Below are 22791 nucleotides of genomic sequence, written 5' to 3'. Positions count from 1 at the left end.
CATAGATTTGGCAGAATTGAACTTAAGAAAAAAATTAACATCAAATACACCAAATCAGGCTCCCAAATGACTTACTTTCTCCTGAAAGTAGTTTGCTGACAAATTATAAATTTCCACAGTGCCATCTGTTCGTGAAACAGCCAATCTGTTTGACTGGTTATTGTAAGCCACACAGCGGATCCCTGATGGAACATAATTAAAGAAACGTACTCGATGGACCTTAAATTCACCCATTCCTAGGGGGGCAAGAAAAGAATCATGGTTAAACAGCAGTATGTCACACCTCATGTTTCTTATTACCACTATTCTAGGTGGAAGACTCCAACTATATTTCATCGACGTTCATTTCTATTTTTTTTCACTTTTTTTTTTGGAGGGGGCCGCGCCGGGCAGAATGTGGAGTCTTAGTTCCCCAACCAGGGATGGAACCCGAGCCCCCTGCATTGGCAGTGCCGCTTCTTAACCACTGGACCACCAGGGAAGTCCGACGGAGGTTCATTTCTAAATATCCAACTAATGATGCTTTCATGGCCCATACAGAATCTATCAAACAGTCTCCAGAAGCTCAGGATTCTTCAGCAACAAAATAAAAAGATCAGCACATACAGCATCACCCAGACTGCCAGCAATCCTGACAACTGCCTGAAGGAAGTGGTCCAGGAAAAGAGGGGTGAGAATTTAAAACGTGATCTTAGAGCAAAAGACTGAACATAACCTCATTCTCTAACTGGCAGTGCGCACTTGAAGGGAGTCACATGGAGCTGACCGGATGTATTCGAGGCAGAACTAAGGTCTCCTTTGTATTTTGTGTGTGAGGTTTCTGGGGGTGGGGGTGGTGGAGAGGAGGATAAATACCACGACCACTCTAAAGAAACAAGAAATGTGGACAGTCTAAAGGAGTATCTCAAAGTCAGGTCCGCAGACTCCGCAGAACTCCTGTATCAAAATCACCTCGATAAATGGTTTTTAAAAATGCAGGATTCCGGGTCCTATTCCACAGTTCCAGAATTCCAATCTTTTGGGGCGGGGGGAGGGCTAGCAATCTGCATTTTGGCAAACACCTCTATCTCTACTGCATGTTAAGTTTTCAAATCACACACTCAACTACGGTACTGACTGTGGGGCTGATGGGGCAGGAAGAACAGAGAGCGTCTCAAGGGGAGGAGCGACAGGACTGGTCGGCATCTGTCAACTACTCCCTCTACCTGCCGCTCCGTCGCCGCCAATATACGCACTCCGCTCTGGGTCGCCCCCTACTCGTCTCCTTTCAAGGTGAGGAACCTGCCTGCAGAGCAGGCGCGTTCGGCCGGGCCGGGCTAAGAGTGCGTCCAACGCGCGCGCGAGGGCTCCACCGCCCCTTCCCTCTCCGGGGATCTCCGGAGTAGCCCCCACCGGCCTCGGCACAAGAGAATCGGCGAGCTCCGCCGGCCGCCGACCTGTAGCAGGCCTCACCCGCTCTAACACCCCCCACCCCGTCCCATCCCCGCTCCCCACGCCCCTTCCCCAACTCACCAGCGGATGGGCTAGCCACTCTCGGCGCTCGCCTCTCTCCGCCCCGGCCCCACGTGCGCGCGCGCTCGCGTGCTCTGCCCCGGAAGTGCTCGCGCCGCAAGGCCGGAAGTGCGCAGGCAGTGCTCGCGGCGGCGGCGACGGCGGCGGGAGGTTCGGTTGTCGCCCGTTGGCCGCGCGGCGCCGCGCTCGGCGGCCGCCATTGCAGGTCAGGCCGCGGGCAGGGAGCGCGGGAGGCCGCGGGGAGCGAGGGCCGAGCCGGGAATGGGGGCGAGGGTGCGAGGGAGCGGGAAGCTAGGGAGCTGGGGCCGGGCGGGGCACGCGGCTCGAGAAGAAGAATGGCGAGCCGAGGGGCGGGGAGTGGGGGAGCGGCGGGGGGGGGAGGGGAGGCCGGGAAGGGGGAGGGGAGTGGGGAGGGCCGTGCAGAGGTGGGGGGCGACCCAGAGGGGCCCCCTGGTAGGAGGGCCGGGAATTGTGGAGAAGGGAGCAATGTGGAGTCGGAAGGCGGAGGGAAGGAAGGGAGCGAGCAGGGCGGAGCGGGAGAAGGGCGGAAAGAGTGGCCGAGCGCGGGCGGAGGACGGAGAAGGGGGCGGCGCGGGCCGGAACCTCGAGGTATGTGCGGAAAGGGGTTCTTCCCTGGGTGGGGAGGGAACCCAGCACGGGATGCTTGCGAGAGTGGGGTAGAACTGGAACCCAGGAAGTAGCGGGAACATCAGAAAGGAGACTTAGCTGGGTATAGGACTGTGAGGTTCCTTCGAGGGGACATTTTAAGTCGTGGGGGAGATGCTGCTGGGAGCGGTAATTGGGAGGGTGGTTGGAAGGAAGAGACAGTCTGGAGAGTGATCCAGCTTCATTTGTGGGCGGAGTGAGAGACGAGAGAAGAGTGGGGTGGAGTCGGGTCCTGGAGGAGAGAAGTACTTAAGAATTGACGGGGGGAAATAGGGAACGATTTGGAAAATGAGGGTGGTAGAGGAGTAACGTTTGAAGACTGATCTTTGGGAGGAGGATGAACGGTTTGGAAAGAGTATTCCGGGGGTGGGGAGTGGAGGAAGGCAGTTTAAAGAGTAGTTCCCTTGGGAGGTAGGAGAAAGGGTTAAACAGCTTGGTAAGCGGTCCTGGAGATAGTCGGGGGTAATTTGTTTGGGGGGGGGAGAGGGGAAGCGGATGGAGAAGTCCCAGAAAGTGGGCGGGGCTAGAAATAGGAAGTGTTTGTAGCTGAAATTGAAGGGAGGGGAGGGGGTCGGGGAGAGGGTGGAGAAGATGGTGGCTGGTGGGAGGGGAATCCAGTACAGAGGGAGACCTCAAGTAGAGCTATAAAGGAAGGGGCTTTGGGGAAGATAGGGTGCCACAGCAGTAGGAGGAGGAAGGGTAGAAGGGGCCGCAGAGTAGCAGAAGATGCAGAAAACTGGAGTAACTCTGATCGACTGAAGTCATCTTTTCTACCCATTGTCTACAAATACCAGTAATTGATTCCCTCCATCATGGGAATCTTAAAATGTGATGGGAAAGTACCACATGTATGCATAGTGTCCACACACGTTTTTGAACCCACTCTTCACTAATGAAAAGTTTGGAAGCATTCAGTTCCACCTACTCTCCATGGCCCCTTTTTGGAGGAGAGCAAGCTTCTCATTTAGAAACTGGATTTTAGCTCTTAATGACATAACATAAGCCTGTCGAGAGACAAGATCTTCCCTTTGAAACTTAGACTCTCCCAATCAGTCACAAAATCACAACACTGCTAATAAAAATAATGTATTGAGTTGTATATAAAAGTTCCTGAATTGTTCATTTGATGGAAAGACACACAGAGAAATAGTTATCATGCTTAGAGGTAAAAAACGTTCCAGAACTTAATCCCAGAAGCAGTTTGGTGAACCCTGACTGCCATATTTGAATTGTTCTCCCATTGTGTAAGCTTGATTTCATTCTGATAACATGCTGCTTTTATAGGATGTTTTAATCCACTATAAACATTAATAAGTACACAGTAGTATAAAGTCATTCTATTGGACATGTACTAAGAAAATGCCATGTTCCTCCAGGTAATCAATAGCTTGACCCTAAAGGTTTACCATGTTAGGCACTGTGCTGAGGACTTTACATTCTAAACTTCATTTAATGCTCACAACCACCCTTTGAGATGGGTTCTCTTTTATGCTCAATTTATTGGTGGAGAAACTGCAACCTGAGATTAAATTACCCCCTGTCATACGCAGGCTAGATAAATGGCAGAATCAGAATCCAGGTCTGATTCAGTTCTCACTGAATCCCTAAACACAAAGAGTAGTTTCTGGGACCGAATAAGAACTCAATAAGTGCTAATTGTTGGCCCAGCAATTTGCAAACATTTTGTGTCATATTTAATTTTTAAAAATAAAAATGAATGTTTTTAAATTAAGAATTGTAAAGTTAAAGCCTTTATTCCGTTTAAAAAGCAACAAGAAAAGATGAAAGGGCCAATGTTTATTGCAGCTAAACATTGTTTAGCTGTAATAAAATTTAATTATGTGTAGTTAGGTTAAACCATTGAATCAAAGCCCCTGTTTCAGTGAAAGCTGCATAATCTGTTTAATACGATACATACCATGCTGTCTTCTGCTACATTTTATTTTGGGGGCAGTTAACCATCATGAGGATCATTGCTCATGATGTTCTCTGTAAGACCTTAGTAATATTAACAATTTAACAACTCAGAAACCAATGGATAAGAAATTTTGTAGGAGATTAGATGAATCAGTGACAAAGAATGTGCTCTGTTCTTTTGACTTGTTTTGCCTTACACAGGCAGGAAACAGAGTTTTAGGCTATAGTTTTGAATCCTGGAGGTAACCTTGAGTACATCTCTAGGGATTTCAGAAACCTGAATCTCGTCAGTTGGATATGATGAAAAGCAGGCTCATTTGTTTTGAGCTGCCTACCCAACAGATGTCATAGTTACTTCGGTGGCGAGATATAACACCTTCTTCATAGGTGGTTTATTTGCCATCTTGTGGGAGATGTTATGAGAAAGACTAATGTTTGTAAAGCAAGTTCCTGTACTGATGTCCTGCATGAGAAGGTGCTGTGTGAGAGGACTGCAGGACAGGCCGGATTGTGGAGGAGTTAGAATTCACATTCCCTGTCTACCACTTACTAGCTGTTCCACCAGTTACTTAACCTTTAGCTTCTCTAAGCGTGTTTCCTCACTGTAAAATGGGAGTGATAGTACCTGTATCATAGCATTGTTTTCAGGATGAAAAGGGAGAATCCAGATAAATGTTCAAAAAGGTTTAGCTATGTGAGAAATGAAGCTTTTTGTATTACAAAGATAATGCTCTGCCTGAATTTTTCTTCCTAATTAAGAAATTGTGGTGGCACTTTGATTTTTCAGGTTTTTAATGACTTTCAAAATGACAGTTAAATAAGATGTATCCCAGATTTGGTCTGATTTCAGACAGACCTTTTGAGTTTTGATTAGGGTTCCCATTGTGAGTCTTGGTTGATTCTGAGAATGTGGGTTTCTTTGCTCATCTGTGGTTTGTTCAGGGGTCTTGAAGTCATCTGGACCACTGTCCTGAGAAACAACAGTGTCTTGACTTTACTCAGGATCTCCAAAGTAACTCCAGGTCTCAAGACTGGGGATGATCTGGGGCAACCTCAGATATTTCTAGAAATTTCTTAGATAATATTTCTAGAAATCCTGAAGCCCCCCACAAAGGCTTTTTTTTTTCCTTTAAGGGAAAAAATAGTTAAAACATACAAAGTGCTTTTTAAAAAGTTTTGTTTACATAGCTAAAGTCATTTGACTAAGTTAGGAATATAGAACTTATGTGTTTAGTTTGTTTAGCTATGTAAAGGCCCCCCAAAATTGAATAGTAAAACATTTCCCCCTTTTATAAGGGGAGGGGTAGGGAGTCAAAATAATTCATTGCAGGGGAAAGGTGTTTGGATGGTTTTTTCCACACCTTCCTATCTCTCCAAGTCTCCAAGTATGTACTGTAGTTGTGGCCTGTGAGACTCCGCTCTGAAATATATTGAATTTAAACATCTTTTTGAAAAGTGGCATCAGTTCTTCCTGGCTGTACAGGAACTTGGAATTATTATTCTTCAACAAAGACCAGTTAGTTGGTCCTAGCTAAATCTGGGATTAAACTCAAGGCTGTTGAGAGTGAGGTGCTGGGCAGTCTCTTCCAGTGACTCCTTTTAGTGTCATGATTTGATATGGTACATTCATCAAACTGTGCCTTCAGATGTTGCTCTTGATAAAGCTGCAGTTTCTACACAAGCAATACCTTAGAACAAGCACTTAGGAATTGCTGTGCTTATTTTTAAATGTTGGAATGAGTTGAGACTGAAGACTTAGAAATCTTTTTGTTATACGGAAAATTTTCATTATAATGTTACTTGTTATTACTAATAGGATTTGACTTGTATTATACTTCTTCACCTCCTTGTTTTCCTACTGATTTTTTCTGCCTACTTTCAAGGGGATGAGGACAGATTGGGCTGCATGTTCTCATTATCTTTTTTTTTTTTAAGAGGATGTTGGGGGTAGGAGTTTGTTTATTTTTGCTGTGTTGGGTCTTCGTTTCTGTGCGAGGGCTTTCTCTAGTTGCGGTGAGCGGGGGCCACTCTTCATCGCGGTGCGTGGGCCTCTCACTATGGCGGCCTCTCTTGTTGTGGAGCACAAGCTCCAGACGCGCAGGCTCAGTAGTTGTGGCTCACGGGCCTAGTTGCTCCGCAGCATGTGGGATCCTCCCAGACCAGGGCTCGAACCCGTGCCCCCCGCATTAGCAGGCAGGCTCCCAACCACTGCGCCACCAGGGAAGCCCCTCATTATCTTTTTTAGTCATCTCCACACTAAGTGAAATACATATTCCCTGTCGCCTCCATCAGGTGTGTTATCAGTGACTTATTCAGGTATACATACCTACTCTTGAGAATAGTTGCCTAGAGCAAGGAGCAAGAAGAAGAATCTGATTCAGCCAATGGGATATTTTAAGGTGCTAAAGTAGAATTTTAAAATTCACGAAAGGGATGCCTTCCCCTACATCACTTACTAACTTGGTAAATACACCCTCATCTACATAAATATAGCTATATCAGTCCACAGGTTCCTGTGAGCTAGACTCTTGTAAGCTGGGTGTGAACTTCATTTGTATTCACATCTCCGGCATCTCATTAGGTCTAGCACAAGTTTTTAGGCCACAGAATTCTTATTTTTACAAGAATTGCTAGATGTCTACCAGTATCAATAGGTGTACTCAGGCAGGGCCTCCTACATAAGTGGATAGAGAGCTGTGTGTGCTCATTGAAGCACAGCGACAAGTATGGAGGTACAGCTACTCTGACCCAGCTATTAGGCATCTGTTTTCCTTTATTCACTTATGCCACCGTTTTTTCTGTTTTTTTGTTTTTGTTTTTATTTTTTGGCCGCGCCACGCAGCTGGCGGTATCTTAGTTCCCTGACCAGGGATTGAACCCAGGCCCACGGCAGTGAAAGTGGTGAGTCCCAACCACTGGACCACCAGGGAAATCCCTTTAGGCCACTGTTTTGAATTCCTGTTCTGATAGGAGACTGTCGAGGAAATGGGGAATGCACTGAAAATATTTCTACATCCCCTTTGCCTAAACAGTCTGCACATTCCTATCTCAAACATGTGGTCAGAGGTCTTAAAGATTAATCTCCTTCCCTGCCATGATTTTCCTAAAATTTGTATCTGTGTGAACACCCTATTGCTTCTGTGAAACCACCTGTATTTTACACTTACCAAGGAAAATATACTATTTCATCAGTCATCAAAAGCTTATTTACAAGAACTCTTCTCAATCTATATGCATTTATTAACCTTTAGAAACTTCACAACTTCAATTTCAATTATTGAGCCTTTTTTGATTCATGGCTAAAATGTACCTACCATTCTCTGAATTTTACTCACAATTATAGTGTGGAAATGTTGATTTATTTATCCCATTCTTTAAAACATTAGCTATATGTTAGTCTTTAAAGCATTTCCACATTTTTTAAAAATATTTATTGGCTGCGTCAGGTCTTCGTTGCTGCGCGGGCTTTCTCTAGTTGCAGTGAGTGGGGGCTACTCTTCATTGCGGTGTGTGGGCTTCTTTGTTGCGGAGCATGGGCTCTAGGTGCGCAGGCTTCAGTAGTTGTGGCACGTGGGCTTCAGTAGTTGTGGCTCATGGGCTCTAGAGCCCAGGCTCAGTAGTTGTGGCGCCCGGGCTTAGTTGCTCTGTGGCATGTGGGATCTTCCCGGACGAGGGCTCGACCCCGTGTCCCCTGCGTTGGCAGGTGGATTCTTAACCACTGCGCCATCAAGGAAGCCCTCCACATATGTTTTATTTGGTCTTCATGATAGTTAAATGAGTCAGACAATCCAGGTTTTAGCCCCACGGTCATTAAGTGACTTGTGTATGATGACACTGAAAGAGTTCCACACTTACAGGCTGGAACCTGAATTTAGGCCTTCTGATTTTTAATTATTAGTCTCTCCTAAAAGAAACCTTGGAAGAATATTAAAAGTGCTTTTGATTGTTCTGTTGATGGTGGAGGTAGGGCCTTCTTATCTGTCAGAAGACCTTTGCCGTCCTGAGCCAGTGTATTACCTGTTGTCAAGCAGTACCACACCTGGTACTGCTACAGCAGGTCTGGCTTATTCAAACATGACTTCTTGATTCAGCTCTTGCTGAATGCATGTACGCAGTGCCTGCCTGATGCCTTCATGCCTTTTTATTCTCACTTGGTTTTCTCCTTTGAGAGGGTATTGATTATGAGTGTAAAGTTGGATGACCTAGGTTCTTGTGTTGGCTCTACCACCTGCTAGCTGTGTGTGTACCACATAAAGCAGATGTATCCCTCAGTAACTTTATCTGCAAAATACAGATAAGTCCCTATCTCAGAGTGGTTGAATGAGATACCACCCATGATATATATGCACAGTATCTGATTCATAGTAAAAATTGAATAAATATTAGCTGCTCTTTATATTTGAATTTGAAGACCACTGATTGACCAACCTCATATTTCCAAAATGTGTTTGGTGCTCAAGAGTAAGAGGTTCCGCTGTCTTACAGGGCTGCCGTGAATATACTTTTCACTGGAGATCCAAAACAAAGATTAACATGTCAGTAAGGAAACCTGTTTAACTTTAAGCAGGTGTTTGCTAATCGTGAGCACAATTATAATTCCTATTAACTTGTTGTTCTACAGTTGGTAAACACTGATCTGATAACCTTCCACTAGGCTCCATCTATTCATTGGAAAGATTTGTACAGAAGCTATAGTTTAAATCCCCCATCCCTCAATCTCCCCATTAATCTATCCTTCTCAGGAAGACAAAGTACAAGAAGCCAGTTGTTTCAGGCAAAAATGTCCCATTTTAACTCATTCTTGTAGAGTGCCGCAAACTTGCCACCAGGTGGTGCCATTGTATAAAACGAAAGTAGATTAAGCGTCAGGGTATCCTTAGTGTCTAAATGATGAAAGATGGGCAAAGTGTTTGATGAGAATCACATCAGAAATCAGCTTACTGTTCACTAAAGTTGTCTGGAAGACCTTTTCCATTCTCTTGGCTTTTAGTTAAAAGAGATCATTTGAACCTTGAAATATAAGATAACCAAAGTGGCAGACATGAAGCTTATGTCATCACCAAAGGAAAAAGTAAAACCTAAAAGAATTCCTTAGTGTTTTAGAACCATGCAGAATGGAAAATATAATATCCTTGAGAAAGGCAAGTTAGCATACTGGCCAAGAGTGTGGGCTCTGCGGTGTATGTGTTGGGTTCAGATCCCGGCTCGTAGACTAGTAGCTATGCGACCTTGAACACAGTTGTGATACCTATTAACTTTCCACACTGTAGTTGACCCTTGGTGATCTGAAGCAATTTTATATGTATAATATCAGTTTTAAAATGTTACATGTTATAGAGTTGTTAGGGGATTGAAATTAAATATGTCTAAAGCACTTACAAAAGTGCCTAGCACACAGTAAGTGACAAATGTTAGCTATTGTTATTATCCTAAAGAAATTTTTTTTTTCTACAGCTTATTTTCAGTTGCTTTTTAAAGACGGGAAGCTCATGGTGCAGATCATTATTTCCAGGTGAGTACCTTTTGAGACTTTTTTTAATTTAGCTTGAATGATTAGGGCTATATAGGTTTGAAATTTCCCTGGAAGAATTGGGGTCCTTAGGTGCATCTTGCACAAATCCTTGCATTTCAATTTTCTAGTTCAGTGTCTAGCACTGCCCAGTTTCCCAAGAATTCGTGCTCAGCAAAGAGATCTCTTGGGCCTTGAATGGTGGTGTAGGACACTATTATTCATCCTTCACCCCTCCAAAATATTGTAACCGCCAGCCCTTTGCTTGCAGTGCTGGGGCTGGAGGCCTGGCAGAATGGGTGCTGATGGAGCTACAGGGGGAGATCGAGGCTCGCTACAGCACTGGATTAGCTGGAAACCTCCTGGGAGACCTACATTACACCACTGAGGTGAGGGGACTTTTCTTTCCCTGCCTAATGCTTCAGGAAAGCAAGCTACACCAAGGTGGTGCTCCCAGGACCCAGAGTGAGGACTGCCCTCAGGTTTGTTATTCAAGGTCTAGCTAAGCCATTGCTTGTTCTCCCCCCACCTCTGCAGTAGCAGGGAAATTTAGCTTTGGGGAATCTGGAAAGGTCACAGTTCTAAAAGTAGAAATTCTCTTACTTGGGGCTAGAAAGAGTGAAAAGGATATGAGGGTGGGTTGTCCTTTGTGGCTTCTCAGCAGTGGTTGAGGGAGTGGAGGTGCCAGCATTGCCTCCCAAGAGCATCTCTAGAAGGCACCTGAATGTTACGACCTTGCCCTGAACCTCAGGCATCTCATTCTTGTTCTGCCAAAGGGAATCCCTGTGCTGATCGTGGGGCATCATATCCTGTATGGGAAAATCATCCATCTGGAGAAACCTTTTGCCGTCCTTGTTAAACACACTCCCGGGGAGCAGGACTGTGATGACCTTGACTGCAGGAGTGGCACCCAGTACGTGGTAACAGCACTCATCAAAAACAAGATCCTTTTCAAAACTCGCCCCAAGCCCATTATCACCAACGTCCCCAAGAAAGTATGAAAGAACCCCGGATTTTCCCTAGAGAGCGGCCAACTCCTTGGACTCGTGCTCCGCTGCCACCTCGAGGACGGATGGACAGTTCCCTGGGACCACAAGGGGGTCCTGCTTTAAACACAGGCCACCCTCTGGGTATGAACTCAGATCCCTTCCTTATGGCAACCGGCTCTCTTGGTGGAAATTTGGCCCCGTTTCCAAGGAACCCGTCTCCTTTTCCAACTTCATCAGGCTCATTGGCTTCAAATCCAGCACCTTTCCCTGCTGGTGCTCGTGACCCAAGCATGGCTTCTTTTCCAAGAGGGATGAATCCCACTGGCACAGGTGCAGTTTCTTTCCCAAGGCCAGGTGGTCTCTTGGGCCCAAGCCCAGGGTCAGCTCTAAATCCTAGAGCAGGGGCTCTTCCAGGCCCAGGGCCTCTGTCTAACCCAAGGTTAGGGGGTCTCCCAGGGCCAGGTCCTATGTCCAACCCAAGGCCAGGTGGTCTTCTGGGAACAGGTCCTGACCCCAGAAGTGGTGGCCCCATGGGCCCTGGATCTGGACCCAACCTGAGAGCAGGTGTCCTGTTGACTTCTGGGAATGGTCCTCCCAATCCTAGGCCCGTTGGCCTGGGCCCCGGACCAAGTCCCAATCTGAGATCAGGCTTTGTAGGTACAAACCCTGCCCCGAGGTCAGGTATGTTTCCAGGCCCTGGCCTTGGGCCCAACCCAAGGTCAAGTGGCCTGGGCCCAGGCCTTGGGCCTAACCCAAGGGCAGGTAGCCTGGCTCCAAGCCCTAATTTGGACACCAGAGCAGGTGGCCTCTTGGGCACAGGATCTGGTCTTAACTTAAGAATGGCTGGACCTCAAAGCCTAGATCTTGCACCCATTCTAAGAGCAGCAGGTCTTTTAGGAGCAAATTCAGCTGCTTTCTCACAGTCTTCTGGAAACATGGGCACAAGCCCATCTTCCATGGCCAGAATACCTGGCCCCATAGGCCCAAACTCGGGTCCTGGCTCTCGGGGAATTGGCCTTCCGGGGCCAAATCCATCTCCCATGTCGAGGGCTCCTGGCCCCATTGGCCCTAATTCAGCTCATTTTTCAAGGCCCGCTGGCCCCATGGGAGTAAATGCTAATCCTTTTCCAAGGGGGACAGGTTCAGGGGGATTGAACCCAGCTGCTTTCTCTCAGTCTTCTAACACATTGGCTTCAAACCCAGTTAACTTCCAGAGGTCTGCTGGCCTCCAGGGCTCAAGTCCGGCAATTTTCCCAAGAGCCTCTGGGCCACTAGGCTCCAACCCAGCTAACTTTCCAAGGGCCACTGGTTTACAGGGTCCAAGTCCAGCTACCTTCCCAAGGTCTACTGGCCCATTAGGTCCTGGTCAGGTTACTTTCCCCAGGTCAGCTCCTGGGCCCCTAGGCTCTTCGCCAGCAGGCCCGGTGGGTATCAACCCAGCTCCTTTTGCAAGGCCAACTGGGACCCTGGGTCTAAACCCAGCTTCCTTTCCAAGGATGAATGGCCCTGTAAGCAAGACTTTGGTCCCATTTCCTAGAGTGGGGAGCCTCCCTGGCACCAACCCAGCTGCTTTCCCCAGACCAGGGGGTCCAATGGCTGCAATGTACCCAAATGGAATGTTACCCCCTTAAACACCATTTTTCTCTCCAGGACCACCCTGGTTTCCAGGCACTGTGGTTCTGGGCAGGGGCTGTGTTTTAGGTGAAAGGGTAGATATGGAGCTACAGTCTGAAGTACATAGCTGGGGCTCAACTTCAAATGAGCCTTTCCCGCCCCCCCCCCCCCCGCGTCTTTCTTGACTGAAGGTGAAATGTTATCTGTGGGACATGGACTTTGGCAGGTGGGAATGATCCCACCTTGCGAGAAGGAATCTCCAGCCTTCCAGAAGCCTGCTGTGCTTTTGTCCCACAGCTTTCTGCCCCTTGTTTCTTACTAGTTTCTTGAATTGTTCTTGTGGACTTTTCCTCAGGGATACATTGGCCTGCAGGTTCCAATTCATATGCGCTCCCCTGCTCACCACCGGAGAATCAGCTCACTGCTGTCTAGAAATGTTGCGTTGGTGAGCGGACCATGCTTCAGCAGCGCTGACCTGGTCACCCTCTACTGCCATACCTTCCCCTGGGGGCTGGAACACAGAACAGGGAAGTGCAGCCACTTCAGAGAGCCACCAAATTTCTGCTGGCCTGACCGGGCCTGCTTAGAGAAGGCCAGGATCAAGGCTCCACTGCTCATCCCGCTCCCTCTCCACTGGTACTCCCAATCAGAGAACCTCAAAATTAAACTGACGTGGATGGGGTTATGGGAATTGGGGTGGGGGTGGGGGGAGTGAAGGGGAGAAATCACTGTGCTTCGTTCAGCCTGATGTGAAAGGATGGTGTTTTCCTGCATTGTACCTTTTCTTACTGTTTCTTTAATAAATGGGACGAGAGGGCTATTGATTTCACTCCCTTTTTATTACCTGTTCCACAGGGAAGGAAGTTTACCCACTGCTTTTCATTGTGTCAGCTTGGCCACAGTCCTACATTACCTTCCAGATAATGACATTTTCAAGGAGGAAGCAAGCTTTGGTTTTTAGCCTTAGCTGGTTAACTAGGGCTCACTCACTGGCTCGTAATTTCACCAAAGACCCCGTCCACTCTCTACAATAAAAAATTAAGCCACCATAGGTGTGCAGTTATCAAGGTAGACCTACTGTATTCCCCAGGTCCAGAGGCAGCTGTGACAACTTACCTGCTTCTGAGTTCCAGTGGAATTTCCTCGGCAAAACTAGTTCTTCCTCGAGTACCAATCTTGAAACTGGAATAAAGAGCTAGCTTTTGTTAAATACAAAGAGGGAGGGAGGAGCTCAGAGGTACCAGCATTATGTGAGAATCTTTATTTTGACAAATAAGTGCAGTATAAAAAATTTGACCTGAAAGTAAAAAAAAAAAAAAAAAGTAAAAATAAATATGTTTACAAATTATTGTAGAAATAATACAAAAGAGGATTAAAATTCTCATTGAGGAAAACCCAAAATGTGTCCAATTGTATAAAGGCTCTTCCCTTACAAGAAACGGGAATAAAGCTGAAGACCCAGTTTGGTTTCGCTGCTGAAAAATGTACAAAATAACTTAGAAAAACCAGTTGAGGTCAAACGTTGTGGGCCCACTACTTGTACCTGCCTACTCTTGATCTGGAGAAAGTTGATTGTCACAGAGCAAGGCAGAGCTGATGGTAGGACAGCCAAGAGTTCTCCATCTGGGAGTCCATCCTACATTAACCTTCAAGTAAAAGCTGAAGAAAAATAAGCCCTTAGTGAAGTCTGCGCTCTGCAGTTGGCTGACCGGATTTCTTCCATTGTAGTGTTCAAAATAGTTTACTTCTTGGCCAGCAAAAACATGGAAGAGCCTGGAACAACTGCCTTCAGCAAACGCCTGCCGCCTCTTCCCAGCCTTCATGGATTAGGCCTGATGTCAACCAGCAGTCGTCTTCTTACAAACTCAAGGTCTGTGTGATGCAGCAGTGTTCGCTGCAGCTGGAAGACCCCCGAGTTCATGGGAGATGAAGCACCAGGGTTTGCCAGTCTGGCTCAGAGCACACTTTGTTCCTTCGTAGGAAGCACCTGGGCACACTAGAGGCTTGCCCCGTCGACTACTGTCCACCTTAGTGCTGGTTCTGAGGGCTCAGCAGGCCCCTCTGAGGGTGGATGTTTGGCGAGAAAGCACACTTGAGCAAGCAACCTCTAAGTCAAAGGCTTAGTCAATATCCCAGTTTTCAAATCCAAGAGCTCAGAACAGTCTGTGGATTGCAGATCTGTAGAAAATGGCCTTCCCTTACTCCCCCTCCAAAAAAGAGGGAAATCAAACAGCCTCGAGAGGCGTGAGAGAAGAGAAGAACCTTAGGATTTAGATACCAATTCCATCTCCTAGTTTGGTTTCTGGACAGAAGCAAGCAAATGCAGTAGTGACTATCCACAACTTGGCTGTAAGAATTCCCTGGAGAAGCCACTGAGGAGAATGGACAGTCTCAACGATGACCAGCTTGGATTGAGGGTTCCCTTAGGGAACACTGAAAAGCTTTCCGTTAGAGGTGATTGTCAACAACCGTAGCCTGAACGTCATGGGTACTGCTCATCTGCCAAGGAATCTGTCCAGGCAGTTCCAGGACTGTAGACAGTGTGGTCAGAGGCTCCTAATAGCTTTTCCCCACGTGCTGAGGGCAGGCTTGCCTATTGCAGAGGGGCCCGTGAGAGTCCAGGCTCTGTGTCACTCGCCACCTTGAAAAACTTACCCGATGAGGAGGAGGGTGGAACAGGTGACTATCACTGTGAAGTGAAGCGAAGCGAAGTGAGGAGGCTGTCTTAGACTCAGTCAGAGCTGAATTTGAGAGCGGAATTCAGGAGTATACAGGTTGAAATACCCAAGCCCTCACTTCCTTTCTGAGCATGTTGGGGTTTAATCTTCCTGGTAGATGACGAAAACATTTTACCTCCTCAGCAGAGATCACAGACAAGACAATCTAGATATGTGGGCAATTTCCAGGTAGAATACATTCAGCTCAAGGCCTCCATAGAGCCTTGAGCTATGGCCTTTAGCACCACCACCACCGTTTGTTCCTCCTGGCAAACTTTCCTTTTTAACATATATATACACACACTTCACACTTAAAACCAGTCCAGTGCTAACTCCCTGCTAGTCTGGCTCATCCTTGGGACGTTGAGATGTGGAATGCAGTACTTCACATAAGGAAGCACCATTCCTGGACCCTGTTTTCTGATGCCCAAAGATCAGGCTTCTGGGCTTTGTATTTCAGGCACAATCTTATTGCATTGATAACTAGAAAGAGGCGGGGACACGTTACTAGCTGGCCCAGATCTCTCAGAAATTCTCCCACCACCTCTGATTTTGTTCAGGTGGGCTAAGAGAACCGCTTCCCACGGGCCCTCCTTGCTTACTCACCCGTCAGAAGCTGCCACTAAATGGAACTTATTGTTTGGTTTAGCACACTTCTGAGTTCCCTCTGGATCTCAGGGGAGGAAGTGGAATGTTGCCCAGAGGCCACTGTGTGCACAGAGGCGAGCAGACAGGCGGCCTGAAAACATACATGCCTCCTCCGTCACCCTGAGCTGGACTTGCCTCCTCTAAGCAGAGCTGGCCCAGGCTGTACTACAGTCACCATTCTTTGCACTTCACATTTGTCCTTTGGACCATTAAAAAACTAAAACAGCACTCCCTCCTCCCTCCCACCCCATCTTCTCCATTCCCCTTCCCTCCCTTACCCATTGCACTTTTCCCGCTCTGCTTGAGGGCTACGTCACACCTCAGCAAAAGCTAAGCTATACTGCTCTGGCTTCTTCCCGCATCGCCGGGCAATGATGGCCAGATACAACATGAGGAGGGCCACCCAGTAGCAGCCGTACAGGATGGCCCCAGAGACAAGGAAGGCTAGCTCCGTCTCACTGAACAGATCCTGGCAGTAAGCTGTGTAGGCCAGCCCCCCAAGGAGGACTGCCACCCAGATGGACACAGGGATGAGGCCAATGAAGTTCACCACAATGGTTTTTCGGCCAGAGGTGCCCCAGCCAGACTTGTTGATGGTAGCAATGGCAAAGATCTTGGCTGGCAGGAGGCTGGACATATAGAGAAGGGAGTATAGTGACATGAAGATCATCTCTGCATTGCCCCGAAGGAAGCAGGCGTATGTAGCCTTGATAATGCCCACCAGCTGCACTGTCAGCAGGAAGAGAAGAATGTTCCAGATGCGGCCACGGTAGAAAAGCTGTATGACTGTGGCGATAAGGAAGAAGGGGAAGAAACCCGTGACCACTGATTCGTAGGTCATCCAGAGGTGGTGCTTGTGGAACCACAGAGAGTTGTAGAGCCACTCGCGGAAGTAAGACTTGCTCCAGCGGGTCTGCTGGTTAAGCCACCGGAGGTACTTGGTGGGGGTCTCTGTGAGGCATTTAGAGCGAGCTGTATACTTAGTCCTGTAGCCGAGACTCAGGACTCGGTTGGTGAGGTGCCGGTCATCCCCAAAGCTGCACTTGCTGCCTAGGAACTTCTGATGGTACCAGTCCTCCAAGAATTGCTGAAGGAGGCTGTTACGGTACATGCCCAAGGGCCCGCTAATGCACTGCACACAGCCAAAGTAGGACTGGCAAGCCCGCTCCACATTGAAGGCCATCCAGTACCGCACACTGCTCAGGAAGGAGATCCATGAATCGTATTTGTTGAGGATCTGCAAGGGAACCAGAGATGCTGGGCCTCCTTGCCTGAGGACATGAGCCCCAGGAGACAGACACCAGAGACCATGAGGCCTCCCTACACCCCAAGTGCTGGAGCCCATTGCTCCAGTTCCTGGCCGTGAGTCCTCGCCCAGCCAGAGCTGGGAAACCAGAGGCTCAGAGGAAGCGACCACACCCAGTCACTCTCCCCGGCACCAGCCCCACCTCTCCTCCGTGTCATCTGCACCGACTGTCCCAATGAAGTTGCTCTAGCAGTTAAAGCCACCTTCAATCTCAGGAGGCAGCCTGTGGTGGTGGCCAAGAGAAAGGCTTGAGAAAGAAGCACACACCCCAGCCACCCATCCTGACCCTTTCTGCAGTTGGAAAGCTTCTTGGGAAGACATGGTATGTTGCCAGCAGTACCCTTGGAAGAAGATCTGACCCTTTATTTGTACCATACTGCCCGGAGCTCTTCAGTGCAACGTCCCTAAGAGCAAGGGTTTCTCAGGGGTCTAACTTTGGAGTTGCTTGATGCACCACTGGCCAAAAAGGAAGCCCCCTCCAGGATGGATGGCCTCAGAACACTGTGCCCCTCCCAGCAGCATAGGCTCTCTATATACCTGTTAAGTAATTTCTCCCCACTTAAAAGAACAGGAAAGGGGTTGGGTAGCAGATGAGCCCTTTGATACCATTGAAAACTGTCAAAGAGGAAACACCCCTCCAAAACACTAGGAAGTCAAGATGTCCATTCCTAAGCATATCCAATTAGATTAAGAAGCAGAAAGAATCCAGACCCCCCCCCAGGAATCCTTGGTTACTTCTTACTTGGACATCTCCCCCGACTCCTCCTACTTGCGGGTCCTCCTCCAGGACTCGAAGCATTTCAATTGTGCAGGCTGGATCCAGCACAGTGTCAGAGTCACACACCTGCAGAAGGAATGCACTATCAGTCCATTTCGACCTCAGGTACACACACACACACACACACACACACACACACACACGCACACACACCTTTCACATGATACACTTCAAGCTACTAGCAGAGAAGTCTATGCCAAATAGAAAGGGTGAAATGAATAACAAAGGAAAGTAAGAAAACGAGTTCAGGTACCAGGCTTGATAGCCACTAGACCGAGAGATCTCCAGGAGACTTTCCGTGCTGGGCCCAGAAAGGGAGAAGTGCTTAGCACTGGAGAAATCTTTAGCCCCTTACAGAGCCAGACTCCTCAGAAGTGGTCTTAAAATATTTCTCAAAATAGTATTTCTCTTCAAAATAGTATTTCTCTTCAAAAAGTCATTGAAATCAGATGACAAGCATTGTGGCTAGACCAGGGCCAGCAGACATTTCTCAGAAGGCCAAGAAATGGCTCCTGCCAGAGGCTACTGCCCAAAGCTTGCTCATAGGATTATTAAGAACAGGGTCTTCCCTGTTTCAGCCTCTGGCCTCTTAGACAACCAGCCTAAGTGGAGGATGTATTTAGCCCAGTCACAGGACCTCTAATGAGGCTTCCAGGCCTTTTGTGTTCTGTTGGCCAAGTCTCCCAGATCGGGGCATGGCATGGCCACGGGCTGCTCTCACGTAGATTCTACTCTGGATGGGCCTGGAAGCTGGCACCAGCTACCTCCAATCAGGACCTGGATCAAATCCTGCCCACCTGCCCGCCTTTCCTAGGGAGACTCCTGGTTTATTTCTAACAGGTGGCCTGTTATTGTTATTAGTTGAACCTGGGCTACGAACACTTACTCTGGTGGCTGACTCCTTCTTTGTTTTCTAGAAAATTGAGATGATACAAAAAGCCCAGATAACCAGAGTAGAGGAATTGGTTTCCTGACCCCTGAGAGAGCAAAGAACAGTATCCACAGATAAGCCCAAACCCTGTTCTGCAAAAGCCTAAAATCCTTTTACTAAAGTTGCTGAGGACCTATTAGCTTTCAGGAAGGGGGCCACCCTCTACACTCCAACCCTATGCTTTCTCTCTCCACGTTGGAAGACTCAGTGGCCATAGAGAAGCAGCAGAAAGCAGAGGGGGAACCAGGCAGAGTCATCACAGCCACTCCCTCCTACCTGCACAATGACACATCCTTACAATCCTGGCCCAGACTGGGAAGGCCCTAGGGAGCCTCAGGCCACTCCCAGAGCCCCCTCAGCTTACAGGCCATGCTTCCCAGGGCTGCTGGTCTCAAGACTACTTCCTGCCATGACCCTACCTCATTCCTCACACTGCTTGGCTTCCCTCACCCCAGGGAGGTCTTTCCAGCTGAGCAAGGTTAGGAAAGTTAGAGCTCTTGGCTGCCTGAGTTTCCCCACTGGCTGGAGCAGGGTTATCTCCCGAAGAGGGAAAGACACCTTCAGCAGGGCTCATGAAGACAGGCAGAAACCCAGAGTGTTTAATGACTGGCGCCCAGGGCTGCCCCAAGTAGTGAGCCCAGAGCCTTCAAGAGAAAGGCTGGCTCAGGTGCATGAGCCTATCTGCTGATCCACCAGAGCACAGAGGAAAGGAAGAGGTGTGGTAGAGCAGGTTTGGGGGGGATCCTGTGCTTCAAGGGAGTAGATGACAGAGTCACGACGGCTTGAGCACATGCCAGGAGGGCTCAAGGGCTTTTTCTAAATCTTCTGAGTCCCCAGGCAAGTCTCAAAGGCCCCTTGACCCTAGGTGAACTGCATAATCAAGAACTGTCTCACATCCCTCCCTCTCCAAGGCTGAGGAGGTCCTTGGGCCTAAGAAGACAGAAAAAGACAAATATGCTAACTCTCACTGCAACTTTCTAAACAGCCAAAAACAAAAAATCTGTGGCAAGCTAATTTTAGGTGGGTACAGTAAAGAAAATTTGAATACTGGAGTATGCAACATGCTGTCAGCAAGACTGCTGGCATGTAGGTGGGCTGCCGCAGCAGCCACTATCCATTCAGACGACAGAGAAGGGCAGGAACAGAGGAGTGGACAGTGGATGCTGGACCAGAAACCTGGGGTCCTGGGTGTCAGTTTCTACTTGGTACTGAAATGCATGACCTTTCATCAGTTTTCTCTAGGTTCTGTTATTTGAAAATTGGAGCAGGGGACTTCCCTGGTGGTGCAGTGGTTAAGAGTCCACCTGCCAATGCAGGGGACGTGGGTTCGAGCCCTGGTCTGGGAAGATCCCACATGCCGCGGAGCAACTAAGCCCGTGTGCCACAACTACTGAGCCTGTGCTCTAGAGACCACGAGCCACAACTACTGAGCCTGAGTGCCACAACTACTGAAGCCCGCATGCCTACAGCCCACGCTGCTCAACAAGAGAAGCCACCACAATGAGAAGCCCATGCACCACAATGAAGACCCAACATTGCCAAAAATAAAATTAATTTAAAAAAGGAAAAGAAAATTGGAGCAATGTTAACCTTGTCAGCATAATAAAATTTCCAGGCTGGTGTCAATGCCTGCTTTGGCTGGAAGCTAGGCAGGGTCTGTTCAGGGTCCTGGCCCTGCCAAGACGGCTGCAGAATCGGGGTGGGGGATGATTTGCACGTGTCCCTCCACCTCACAGATAAGAACTTGACACCGGAAAGAGTTGGACTTTTTAGCCCATAACTAAAACTATTTGAGTGCTTGGCAGCATGATTTTTCTTTTGCTCTTCCCCACACTTCTTTATGAAGAGGCTCATCCCCACGTTGCCAGTATCGAGGCAGTATCGTACAGTGGACAAGGACAGACTGCCGAGGCTCAAATCCCGGCTCTGCACCTTACTGCCATGTGACATTAGGCAAGTTACTTAGCCTCTCTGTGCTTCAGGCTCAGTTTCTGTAAGTGGAAATAATAATAGTACTTATCTCCTAGGAGTATTACAAGGATACTCCTTGTAATATCCTTGGATGAAGTGTGAAGTGCCTACAACAGTGTCTGGTATAAGTAAATGCTATACACTTTACACCTGTTTGCTATTATTGGGCTACCAATCCATAGACCTGCCCAGAGTCACAGAGCTAAGTAACAGCAGAACCAGGATTCCCTCCCAGGTCTTTTTAACCCCAGGACTGCTGTTGAGAACCATGGTGCCTACTGCCTTCTTAAGTGCAGAGGAGGAATGTGCATAACACAAAGGACCTAGACTGGACCTAAAAGTCCCCAGGAGAGTATGCCTGCCTGGCTGGACACATCCACATGTCCACATACACCTAGGGAGGCACGCTTACCTGGATGTAGTCCACTGAATCACCAAGAGCCTTGAAGGCCGTGTACATGACCTCTCGCTTGCCTCCCCACTTCTGCATGATGCATGAGAAGGTGCTGGCCTGCACCACGTTGCGCACGCGGTCCATGCCCTCCTGAAGGCTGGCCTCCGTCTCACCCTCACCCGCCTCATGGAAGTTGCTGCGCCACACAAAGAAGCCGGCTTGCTCGGTGCCACCTAGCACCTCATGGAAGATGTCCAGCATGTAGGCATCCTCCTGGCGATTGCCATCCACCACCATGACCACCTTGAGGTCGGGGAAGGCGATGCGCTGGGCTGAGCGCAGGCACTTGCGCAAGTAGTCGGGGTCCTCCTGGTATGCAGCGATGCAGAGCGCCACAGAGCGCCGCAGCGGGGAGGGCAGCTTCAGTGGCCGGCCTGCCCGCCGCATGCGCCGGTGCTCCAGGAAGGCAAACAGGCTCTGGATGAGCAGGTGCAGACCCAGGATGGCACCGTACAGCCCGAAGGACAGGTAGTGTTTTTCTGTGTGGATGAACTGGTAGCCTGTCACATAAGCTGCCAGGATGCCACCCAGCACTGCCAGGGCAAACAGGCTGGTGCCCACCACACGAAGGGCTGTTGTCAGCTGCACCGGCATCTGGTGGGAGAAGGTGGGAGATGTGGGTCAGGCGGAGGCAGCATCCCTGGTCAATGGCAGTGGGGGCATTTTCTCTGGGCCTGGCCCAGAACCGGGAAAATGACCCACTAATAAAAACAATTACCATTTATTGAGCATGACTAAGACTGTAGACTCAGAAGCCAGACTACTGGTGTTCAAATCCCAGCTCTGACACTATCTGTGTGACTGTGTTCTACCCCTTAGTTAATTCATCTGTAAAATGTGGGCTGCAGCACTAACTTCCTAGCATCTTTAAGGATTAAATGGGTTACATATGTAAAGCACTTAAAGTAGCATTTATTATTGTTAGACAAACCAAAGCCAGAGAGAGCTGTGTGATACCTAGCTGGTGGCAGAACTGGGATCTGCCTGACCCAAAGCTCTCATAGGCAAGCTTCAGTAGGGGTGAGCCTGAGGCCAGAGGAAGCTCTGAGCACCTGAGGGGCCAGGAAGAAGGATGCGGCGGGTGGGGGGGCAGGGGCAGGTAGGCAGCCTCTACCTGGCCTATACCCACTAGGGGATTACACCAATGAGGCCCATGAAGAAAGTGGGGAAGGAAAAGATAGGAAACAAAGAGATGCCAGAGGAAAAAAAGAAGGAAACAGCTTCCCTTTCTCAAAACAGCTAAATTGGTAAGAGAAACTTTCCCTATGTTCTCTGCTTTCTCATCTTTTTCTCATTTGAGAGGCAGGGAAGAAAGGGAAAGCAATCAGGAAAAGCAGACAAGGTTGAGAAGAGGAAATGAGCGCTGGGGTGTGGACGGCCGTCCTGGAAGCCCAGCACTGGGGCACCAGAGGGAACTGCAGCCACCACTGCAGCAGCCTGGGAGGGGTGGCTGCCTGGGAAACCCCATCTACTTGGTCCTAGCGCCCACATAGAATCTCTGTCCACGTCCCCCTGCCGCACCACTCCTGGAAATGCTGCCAGGTTTTGTTTGCAACCAAGTCAGGGCTTCTAGCATCTGCCCAATTGGAAATAGCTTTTTTAATGAAAAGAGCCTAGCACTCGGAACCAGAAGTCTTGTGCTTGAGACAGCTCTACTACCTCCTGGCTGCCTGACCTTGCCCAAATTCTCTGGGACTTAGCATCCCCCTCAGGAGGGATTCCAATGGTTTCTTGCTCCATAGGTCTCAGGTAAATCATTTTACTGATTAGTAGCCCTGA

The 22791-nt window shown here is 48.5% G+C and overlaps 4 protein-coding genes across 5 annotated transcripts in view; 2 read left to right on the top strand and 2 right to left on the bottom strand.

The window, feature by feature from the left end:
• The window catches only part of UTP4 (UTP4 small subunit processome component), a 32744-nt gene extending 31180 nt beyond the window's left edge, over positions 1-1564 (bottom strand). Inside the window, exons 1-2 of the mRNA XM_082676862.1 lie at positions 1513-1564; positions 76-236 (exon numbers count right to left, since the gene is read on the bottom strand). Of these exons, the coding sequence (XP_082532988.1) occupies positions 76-234 (159 nt within the window). The 5' untranslated portion in view covers positions 235-236; positions 1513-1564. The remainder of the gene's footprint in view (positions 1-75; positions 237-1512) is intronic.
• Positions 1565-1633: 69 nt separating this feature from the next.
• On the top strand, positions 1634-10605 carry CHTF8 (chromosome transmission fidelity factor 8; the record flags this gene model as incomplete). Its single annotated transcript, XM_082676866.1, has 4 exons — positions 1634-1717; positions 9550-9607; positions 9876-9993; positions 10381-10605. The coding sequence occupies exons 2-4, from the start codon at positions 9585-9587 to the stop codon at positions 10603-10605; spliced, it is 366 nt and encodes a 121-aa protein (XP_082532992.1). The 5' UTR covers positions 1634-1717; positions 9550-9584.
• DERPC (DERPC proline and glycine rich nuclear protein) lies at positions 10602-12724 on the top strand (the record flags this gene model as incomplete). Its single annotated transcript, XM_082676863.1, has 1 exon — positions 10602-12724. The coding sequence occupies one exon, from the start codon at positions 10602-10604 to the stop codon at positions 12222-12224; it is 1623 nt and encodes a 540-aa protein (XP_082532989.1). The 3' UTR covers positions 12225-12724.
• On the bottom strand, positions 12626-21606 carry HAS3 (hyaluronan synthase 3; the record flags this gene model as incomplete). Of its 2 annotated transcripts, none has more annotated exons than XM_082676865.1 (3): positions 12626-12718; positions 17621-17722; positions 20971-21606. In XM_082676865.1, the coding sequence occupies 3 exons, from the start codon at positions 21604-21606 to the stop codon at positions 12626-12628; spliced, it is 831 nt and encodes a 276-aa protein (XP_082532991.1). The 2 variants fall into 2 exon arrangements, with proteins under 2 accessions (XP_082532991.1, XP_082532990.1); XM_082676864.1 differs by lacking the exon at positions 12626-12718 and adding an exon at positions 15886-16809.
• Positions 21607-22791: the final 1185 nt, after the last annotated feature.

The sequence above is a fragment of the Grampus griseus genome, assembly GCF_964374135.1.
Source record: "Grampus griseus genome assembly, chromosome: 19".
Taxonomy (NCBI): Eukaryota; Metazoa; Chordata; class Mammalia; order Artiodactyla; family Delphinidae; genus Grampus; species Grampus griseus.
The sequence above is the reverse complement of the archived record's forward strand: the minus strand, read 5'-3'. Positions and strand labels throughout refer to the sequence as shown.